General features: G+C 39.2%; 1 protein-coding gene across 3 annotated transcripts in view; it reads right to left on the reverse strand.

Moving 5' to 3' along the window:
• The window catches only part of LOC111865647 (platelet-activating factor acetylhydrolase), a 50,870-nt gene that overhangs the window by 22,123 nt on the left and 17,964 nt on the right, over window positions 1-10,783 (reverse strand). For all 3 annotated transcript variants that reach the window (XM_023853835.2, XM_023853849.2, XM_023853842.2), the window contains exons 4-5: window positions 5,701-5,866; window positions 902-1,028 (exon numbers count right to left, since the gene is read on the reverse strand). In XM_023853835.2, coding sequence (XP_023709603.1) covers window positions 902-1,028; window positions 5,701-5,866 — 293 coding nt within the window. The remainder of the gene's footprint in view (window positions 1-901; window positions 1,029-5,700; window positions 5,867-10,783) is intronic.

Here is a 10,783-nt window from a genome sequence, read left to right on the forward strand (position 1 = left end):
ATCTCAAAATCGACTGTCGAACTGCCTCCACATTTTCTGGCGTTGTAACGGTCCGTTGTCGTCCTGATGATTTTTTCACCACACTCCCGGTTGTCCTAAAGTTCTCTACCCACAAAACAATCGATTTCTGGTCAGGAACCGGACCTCTGGGCTTAATTCTGAAGTGAGTACGGAATGCATGCTGTACTGCCACATAGGAATGGTTGTTCGAAAAATAGGCTTTGACAGCAAACGCACACTGCTCACTCGTCCACCTCATGTTTCCTACTGAGGAGTATTAGACAGAAACTTCCACGACTGCTGCGTTTGCCGAGCCTATCCCCACTTTTCTGCAATTTCCCCTCCCTTCACAATGCGTCTTCACAAAAAGGAAGTTTCTGCGCCCCACCCTGTATATATATTTTAACATTCAGAACACCCATTGTAATAGTGGTTTCCAAACAGTATCGATGTCTCTCTGATGATGGTCTCTAAGGACCGAAACATGTAAGGGTGTTAAGAATTGAAGTAAGAAAAACTTTGCCAGTCACACTGGACAGAATTGTTTTATCTTTTGTAATACTATAAAGTCCAATGGGGCCAACAAATAACTATTCAAAATTTGAAAGCTCTCTCTTTTTTTGACATTTACAGTAGATCTGTGTAATATATTTCTGAGCACGTAGCAACAGCTCCTTTTTTTCACATATTATAAGACCACTCCCTGTATTATTAAAGACTAAAGGTATTTAGTTTTAATTACTTACTGTTTTTTTTTTAGAAAATTCTAGATGCAAACATAAGACTGAAATCAAAGAATTAAATGGAGTATATTACTACTGAAGTTACATGTTACAGTAACCCACAGCAAGTTTTTTCATTCATATGTATGAGAGTATATCAGATGACTGATAATATTTACCTGCTTTTTTCTTGCTGGGTAGTGCCCAGGTCCCTGACCTATCACTTTAAACTTTATCCAGAAAGGTGTAGCACTGGCACGTGTATCCTTCGATTTGTAATAGTATGAAGCAGAAGCTGAGTTATCCCTAAGTATACAAATAAAAAGCAATGGAAACAAATATGCATTTAATACAGTCTGGTTAATCAGAGATTGTGTCAGATTATCTCTGAGGAGAACTTATGATGCTATTCCATATTGTCCATATTGTCACTACAGAATATTAACCTTCAAAAGCCTGGCTGACCATGGTCTTCATATTGTACCTGCACTTGGCCTGGCAGACCATAGGCAGGTTTCCTTGGTATAATTCTGGATTTCCCTTCAGGAAACATGCAAGAGAAATGTTTATGGATACTTTCCTCTGGGATGTAATTCAATGTAGTCTGGAAGAAGTCCAAAGTTTTGGATGAACATACTGCCTTCGTCTTCAGGGTTGAAGAGTAAGCCAACAAGCTGACAGCAAGCACAGCTCTGTGGCATTCTTTTCTGTTAGGTCTGACTGCCCTGCAACAACTAAATTTCTTTTTTGTCAGACTGCTGAATAAGTCAGGCGACAGAACTAAGTTTCCCATATTTAGCTTACATCCATGTCCCTCTGCTTTTACTGTCAGTTGTTTTAGGACTGCACTAGTTGCTGTCACGTCTGTAGTCACTCATGTCCTGTCCTTTCCTAAGTAGACATCCATATCATATGTGCAGCCAGTGATGCAGCGTAATTTATATAGTTTTATTCTAAAATACATATTTCTCCTTGATATGCAAGTTTTTAATATCATCCTCCCCTTGAAAAGGGTGCAATATTTTAGGTATTCATTGTTCAGGAAGTCAAAAATAGATCTTAATCCACAGTTAGTCACAGTTTGGGACAATATAGTCAAAACTTTGGGTGAAGCCCAATTGTTGCATCTTTTGCATCGACAGTGGCATACAGATCACCTGTTGTTTTGGTATACGAGTATAATTCTGTTCAGCTAAACATGTGGTCTTGGGGCCATGCATTATGTGAACTATGTCCAATTTAGTTCCCTGTCATTCTTACTATCCAGTACCTCCATTCTGCATCCATCGTCACTATCAATTGTATGTATGTGTAAGGGGTGGCCACAAAACCCGATCCTCGCACTGGGACCTTCAATGACTTATTGTGCTTCCCTTTTGGATTAACCCTTTATTAATCCTACACTTCGAATGAAATGAAGGACTTTATTTATGGGGGCGTCATAAAAGTCACTTGGTTCCATGAAGAACTGCCCCAGGTGATGAAATCTTAGGTAAGCTATGGCCTTACAATCACATAACATATATGTGGCTGATTTGTCTTCTTGTAGGCACCTTTCACAGACTGGGTCATCTGTAAGTCCCAGTTTGAAATGGTGTCCTCTTAGGTGGCAGTGTCCAGTAAGTAATCCTACCACCCATCTTAACCTTTAAATACCGGACTTTTGAAATGATGGTAAGCTTGAGCTGACCAGAGTCTATTTTAATGCCCGCTGCTGCTCTGTGTTTAAATGTCCGTTCCTGTTAGAGCACTTAAACAATTTTAAGCATTGTGTTTAAAAATGCTGTATCTAACACAATTTTTATGATAAATGGATGGAATTGACTTTGTTTGTATCAGCAAAGAATATAGTGTCGCATATTGTAACATAATATCTGCAAATTTTTATACAAAGAGTTATACTCTATATTGAATTTTTTTTCTTTTAATTTTGATGTGTACTGTAAAAAAAGTTTTGCAATTTCTTCACAGAGTTGTTCTGCATTATGAAATCAGTCGTGCTCATAACACTTGACATATTTTAGCAGTCCCTGGTATCATAAAACAGATGGAAGCAATAAAATCATTTGGTCTTCTGGCAATTTTCAATTCTTTGTTACACTTTCAGATTTTCGAATCTTTTGACTAAAGGACAGAAAAATGAAAGCATGGCTATTGAAGAAAGAGCTAGAGGNGTAACTGATTAATCTGCAGAATCTTCATTAAAAGTACTGGCTTGTCGATAAGTCTGGGCATAACTCATATGTATACTCTTTTTTGTAGTTGTTCACTTAGGTATCATTTTAATTCCTCCATTATGGTTTTACTCAAGTCTGTCTGGTAATTACTACATTTAAAAATAAATATTTTTGACTGTGCATGCACTTCTACTAGTGGTGAGTGCGCATGCTTCCACTAGCGGAGTTTAAATGCCTTACTGGCCAAATCGGGGTACTTTGGCCACGATGACCATACTCATCACTGGCCCAATCGGGGCACTTCTGTCATTAAATTTTAACTGATCTCTGTTTAAATCCTGATATAAATCCCTTTGCCCGTTTGAGTCCAAGTGTGGATTCCCAGTGTTTTTTGTGATTTCTGTTAGTCCAGTCCCTGATCGCTTTCTTGGCAACTCCAACTGAGATGCCGCAAGCTGGTTCAGGTCATATGAATGGCTGTTCAGATCCTGTTCTTGTCAGCAGATCTGCCGTTTCATTCCCAGCAATACCCTCATGGCCTGGCACCCATATCAGCTGAATTCTGTTATGTCTGGCCAGTTGTATGAGGGACTGGTGGCAGTCCCAAACAAATTTTGAAGTGATTTGGTGTGTACCAAGTGCTTTAATTGCAGCTTGACTATCTGATAGAATATACATGTTCCTATTGTTATAGTTTCTATCTAAATTCTCAACTGTGCATGCCTTCTGCCTGGAAATATCAATTGTAAGTAATCTTCAAAGCTGATGCAACATCATTTGAAAACAGATTAGCTAACTGATTACAACATGGATGTAACTATGCTCAACTTTGATCTGCTTGCCACCTGCTTTCACTCTGGTCTATTGCTTGTCTTATTCTTTGACCTTGAAGATGGATGTGAAATGTTCCCCCAAAATGTCAGTTGACTTTCAATGGACTACATGATATTATATCCCAGGAGACAGAACTCTTCTTTGCTAGTAAAAATCATCACAATAACATGACATAATACAGTGATAATAATCCATGGCCTGTCAAATGTTCTTTTGGTTCTTTGCACTGTGAGCTTCGTTGTTAAGGAAAGCACATGTAGAATGCTATAGCACTATGCTGTGATGTAGTAAGTACTAAAGTTGTGCATCCTGCACGAAATCATTCACTATTTAAATAACATCTATGACTGGCAAAAGTAAAATTAAGAAGTGAAAGTTAGGATAAAATGGCATACTTCAAGAACAAAGGGCAGAAGGCTCTAACATGGTATAGTGTCTCTTCTTTACAAGCATATGAATGAGTTAGGTATCATCGCATTACCCATCAACAAAACCAAATTGGCAAAGTTCTGAGATTTAAACAATATATGATATTGTAATTTGTTTAAATTCCAGAACTTTGCCAATTTGGTCATGCAGGCTAAACCACAGACAAGTTGAAGTGTTCCTTTCAAAATCAAAGTGAATATATTGACACTGTGTACCACTCTGAAGTTCACTGGTTTAGCAAAAGTAAGGTTCTGCAATGTTCTCTATCACTGCTGTGAGAGAATAAAGTTTTTCTTATTGAAAAAGGACAACCAATCACTACTCCCTTTGAAGATGCCAGAAGTTGGATAAATGATCTGTCCTTCTTGACAGATATCTGTCGGCAACTGAATAACCAATACAACAAGCTGCAAGGGAAATGCCAATTTGTAAGTAAACTGTATAACAATCTATTAGCCTTTCAAATTAAATAAATAACACAGGGGAACGCAGTAGTGTAGTTGATTGAGGCAGTATGCTACAAGCCGGAAGGTCACAGGTTCAAGTTCCGATGAGGTCACTGGATTTTTTCAACTGACCTAACCCTTCCAGCTGCACTATGGCCCTGGGGTTGACTCAGCCTCTAACAGAAATGAGGACCATGAATTAATTAAATCATTTTCCTGGGGAGTAAAGCGTGGCCGACACGTAAGGCTGACAACCTTACCGCCATCTTTGAGCTGATTGTCTAGATAATGTGGGACCCTCAACGTCTCACAACCCTATGGGCCTTCATGGCCTGTTACAGGGATAGCCTTACTTTTTTTTTTACATTTATCACTTTACAAACTGTCATAAAATAATTAAACAGTGTAAGATTAATAAGGGTATGTCAGACACACTGGGTCACACAAACAGTCAATTACAGGCAGATATGTGGACTTCAATCAGGATAGAGCATTGTGTAAGATTTGGGGCTTTCACGGCGGTGACTATGAAGAAAGCAGTCTTCTGGGATTTTGCACCGTGTATATGTGGTGTTAACCGACGTTTCGGAGGAACGTATCGCCTCCATCTTCAGGGTAGAAGAAAAAAATATATAAGAAATCTGCAAGCAAAGANCCAATTACAGGCAGATATGTGGACTTCAATCAGGATAGAGCATTACTTAGCACATTTGCTAACCCTTCTTAAGCACTACATCAGATGCTGAACCCACTTTACAGCTCAAAGTATCTGAACTACACTGCAACAATGAACTGATATCTAAATGCAAAGAAAGCACAACTTAGACAAATATCCATATCTGTGGCAAAAGACAGCTGTTTATATAAGGTTGTCTGGAAGCACTTGCATTTGTGAACAAGCTTTCATATTGATAAAGCTAAACAAAATATACATAACAGAACTGGCCAACAGATAACCTCTCATCAATCCTCTGGCTGGCAGAACAAGCATCTCATCTGAATATGCAGAACCCCTGGTCAATTCAGAAATGTATGAACACCATGAATCGGTACAAGATTTGAACTACAAATACCTGACTAACTCATGCTCACCTGTGTTCAACTGCTGCTACCACAAAGCCATGGGATGCTAGCTCTGTACAGACGGTAGAATAAAAGAAACGTGATGTACCAAGGCCATGTGAGAAGACAATGACAGGTAGTCTTCTACCTTCTTGCTGAACATCTGCATTCCACACCACCGGAATATGGCAATTGCCTATAGTCAGAATATTTTAAAATTAATAAATGAAACTCTTTTGGAATCTTGGGAGTCTAGGTACTTCCAGTAACAAAATACTGAATGCATCTGTTCTGTTTATCACTGGGTCCTGTAACAACGGAACTTACTAGCCTTGTCTCATATCTGTCATTTGTGTGTGTGACAGAGATAGAATATCCTAGTGATAAATTCTGAACCAGCTGACCACTTTTCATGAAACTACCAATGAAGATCACTCTCAGATCTAGCCTTGCTATACCAAGCACTACAGTCGGTGCAAGACCTGCCAGGCTGTTTGTAAACAAAACTGGAAAAGTGTACTCTGTAATGTAGTATACAGAGTTCCCAACATCATTCTTTGCAGTTTATTAAGCTTACTTGTGGCCTGTTATAACCAGCATTTGGGGGGGAGGGGCCATAAGTGAGCAAAGTATACAGCATAATAATGCACAACATCATATTTCAAGATAATCTATGTAATAGCTTATGGAATATATGGAAAGGTTTGCTTATGGTGTAATGTACAGTAAAGGTAAAGCTGACTCAGTGCTTATTTAATTAAGCACTACATCTTGAATACATGCATGAGTGGATGTACAGCTCTTAAGGTAGGCTATGTAATTAATCAAATGACTAAAAATCAAAATGATTGGCATTATGCCAAGATCCTTCATATCAAATTTCAACAGAATTTGAGTAATAGTTCATGATGAACATAAAGAAAGTCCATTTGCAGCACTTCCTTTATTACAGATCAATAAGCTGAAAGATGGAACTGCCCCACAACTCTTAGTGAAATTCTCCCATATTAATTTTAAAAACAGTCTGCTGAATGGTTTAGATGCTAATACTAAGTCACAGAAATAAAATTTGTACCCAAAATAGGAAGCATGAGTACTTAAAAATCAAACATTTTGTATGTTAGTGCCACAGTTTAATACATATATAAACTAAGCACAGTACAAAGCCAGCCTATATGTAGCATCCATAGCAGACTGTGGCAGACCTAGTATTACCTACACCATCAACATCAAGTGTAATCCTCTACCATAAAAATACACAGTAACCATGCAAATTCCTTATGAAAAGCAACTATAAAATGTATGATCTTAAAATTTTGTGCAGAGATAGACTGCTGAAGAATATTTAATTGTAATTTATTATTTACTTTCAACCAGATTCCTCACTGTACTTCTGTACTCTGTTTAATGCCATTTTCTCTTCTGTCTGTAACCTACCAATAATACTGGATCACAATGGTCCCATCTGTTCTTGTTTCACATACTGTGTGTCATATTCTAGTTTCACTGCAATCTGCCTATGTTAACACAGATCCATTACATTTAGTCTTAAGTGCATTTTTCTTAGTCTCATATTGATAATATATTGCATCCTACTGCAAATATGAAAGGAAGTACAGAGGTTGGCTGGGGTAGTTAGATGGGTAGAACTCTGCATATATCTGCATTCCAGAATAAATTTCTTACCATTTTCAGTTTATACATTTTGTACTGATTTTATTCCTTGATGCTGTTTTTTTTTTTTTTTTTGGGGGGTGGGGGGATATATGAACAACAATTTACAAGCCTAGTGTTGAATATTATGCCATACAGACCCATTGCTAAATGGTGACTCTGTAAACAGTGGCCATTGCTAGGTAATGCCTGAAACATACACGCATGCAGCACTAGAACAACGGGGTTATGCAACCCATCTCTAAGCAAAGGATTGGTAAGCATGCATCTAAACAATAGGGTTGTTGTTCAAAATACTGCTCTCTATTCAGTCTTTCTTTATTTATGTATTTTATTTTCCCATAAATCCATGCAAACATTTTGTATGTTAATGCCATAGTTTAATACAAATATAAACTATGCACAGTACAAAACCAGCCTATATGTAGCATCCATGCAAAGTGATTATAAAGAAGACAATTGTGGCAATCCAGTGACAGTTCAGTTTAGCTCTGCAAGGGAGGCTGAGAAGATGGTGCTGTAAGTTAGTTGAGGGTTGGCAGTTCAGTTTAGCTCAGCAAGGGAGGCTGAGATGATGGTGTTATAAGTTAGTTGAGGGTTGGCAGTTCAGTTTAGCTCTGAAAGGGAGGCTAAGAAGAAATGGCAATCCAGTTAGCTGAATGTTGAAAGTTCAGCTGTGAAGAAAAGAGTTTTCTTTTTAAGTACTAGTGGGGTGGGACTAAGTCCCTTGTACTGCGGCCACTTCTGGCCTATTGTACCATCCCCAGATGATAGGTGAGGGTGATTGTGGAGCAATTGGTGGAATGAAGACTGGCAGGGGGAACCAAAGTACTCAGAGAAAACCTGCCCCAGTGCCACTTTGTCCACCACAAATCCCACTTGACCAGACCCAGGATGGAACCTGGGCCACTGCAATGGGAAGCCAGCGACTAACCGCTTGACCTATGGCACGGCCTAAGAAAAGAGTTAGTACAAGAGTGCAGCTCTTGAAAAAAAGACTTTACGTGTGCTGTTGTTACAGTGAGACTGTTATAAAATTTGTTGCTAGGATATGACTATTGAAGACTGAGAAGATTGAGAAGACTTTGTATGGGCTAGTGATTTGTAAAGTGTGGAGATTTAATGACAGTGCCATAATTACTTGTAGTCCAAGCAGCGTGTATAAGTCATCAATGAATCCATTCACCAATCCATACCCAATCTATAGTCATAGCCCTAAATCATTACAATATAAATACAAAAGTTACTGAAAACATAAATAACAGTGCTGGTCAGCATTAATTAATGTTCTTGAAAGTTAAATAATTCAGCCATATTCAGCTGCTTTATCATCTGGTAGCAGACCATGGTCACAGTGAGCATGATTACCACATAAACAATTTTGAAATAAACATTTCCTCAGTCATACATGTCAGGATACGAACTAAAGCAGACCAAGATCTTCAATATTCCAATTCACAATTTAGAAACAGCCACTTCTTACCTTATATTAAATAATGTTTGCTGTTGATAAAACATTGTTAAACTGTGAAGAAATATATAACAGACATACTTCACACATTACAATAGATTTCATTATTCTGTACTACTGTCTGGTGTGGGAACCTCCCACATTCTAACACAACTTCAGTCTAACAGACAACAGACTACTCTCACAACCTAACAGGATGAAGCAATATTTATACATCACACTTTGCAGCCTGGCTCTCTAGACACCAACACAAGCGTTATCCAATCAGCATCCATAATCGCAGCTCCACTGCCAACTGGTCCACGCACCACCTAGCAGCATAAGTACAAAGTTGCGGACCTCAGACATGCCAGCATCAGTTAGGGATACACTGCCAGCAAGAGCTCAACACAACTGCAAGCACCATACCGACTCTGCCAGTGCACGTTCCATAGACAGCCTACTCTGCCAGCATATGCACTGTGACTCTGGTAGCCAGTCAGACTCGCTACACTCGCTTCTATCCCATCCACTCGCAACCACCAAGCGGCAACAAGGAAGAACATGGGCTGCTACAAGGAAGACACAGGGACAGCAAGAGAAGAATATCAGGCTCCCGCAAGGAAGATGCAGCTAGACAAACGGCCCTTAAGGGCCTGCACTTGGCACCGTCATCACCGGACCATACTAGCCACTACCAAAGGAGTCTCCGCCAACTTTATTCAGGCACGCTCCCCGCTTTAGGTGCAGTGAACATTTATTGTTATAGTTATGTGGTTGTCTCACTAAGTATCGACATCCCACACTGGTGACAGCATGTTTTTTCCTATTTGTTTTGACAGCATACTGAACCTTTGGAAGACCACTGACTACTGCCTGGATACAAATGGCACTGGAACTGTAATAAAGATTGAACTTCTACTGTATATCATTTAGTGTTCCTCATATATATTTTTTTTTCCCTTGGCACTACAGCCCCAGTGGGCCTAGGCCTACCTCCATGAACTTCTCCGTTCACTTTGGTTTTTCTAGATCTTACACATACGGTAGGACTCCTTGGGCGAGTGATCAGCTCGTCACAAGGCCTCTACCTGTAGACAAACATAGAAAAACGTACACAAACATCCATGCCCTGAGTGGGATTCGAACCCACAATCCCGGCTTACGAGCGAGCGAAGACAGTGCATGCCTTAGACCGCTCGGCTACCGTGACCGGCCTCCTCATATATATAGTATGGTGAAAAATAGTGATCATACAACACTAAAGAGTCCTGAATAGAAATCATAAAGCCTGCTTTCCTAATGCATACAATTCAGGTCCTACAAAGTAGTGCTATTATTACTGGTGTTTTATTTTGTCTGTGAAGATATAATTACATAATTACAGATTCTAAAGGCCAACATGTTAAATCTGCTGGGTATAACCTCAAACTGTCAAACTGTTGCCATTCCAAAACAAATATTTCATACTTAATGTGCAGGTATGTATGCAGTGTATAAGAATCACCTCATCAAGTTTCTCTATTAGTTTGTTAGTTATTGCCATCAAGCTAGAAGTTAGCATCTTCTCATGGTGCATGCTGTAATTTTACATTCCACGATGAAATTATCTGAAGAGAAGTTATATAAGTTCCAATTTCAGGACCATAAATTGTCACTTCATATCACAAGTTCAGACGTTTGCTACCTTGTTATTACTGATTCTTACTTACTTACTCATGGAGCTGAGCCCTTCTTGAGGAGCCGCAAATTCTGCAGCTACTCAAGAATTTCCCAGCCTTTTATGAAACCTGAAGGTTCATCACCATGTTCACAAGAGCCCTCCACTGGTCCCTATCCTGAGCCAGATGTATCGAATCCATACCATCCCATCCTATCTCTCTAAGATCCATTCTAATATTGTCCACCCACCTATGCCTTGGTCTTCCCTGTGGTCTCTTTCCTTCTGGCTTTCCCACCAATATCCTATACACATTCCTCGTCTCCCCC

This window comes from Cryptotermes secundus, unplaced genomic scaffold (genome assembly GCF_002891405.2).
Source record: "Cryptotermes secundus unplaced genomic scaffold, Csec_1.0 scaffold968, whole genome shotgun sequence".
Classification (NCBI taxonomy): domain Eukaryota; kingdom Metazoa; phylum Arthropoda; class Insecta; order Blattodea; family Kalotermitidae; genus Cryptotermes; species Cryptotermes secundus.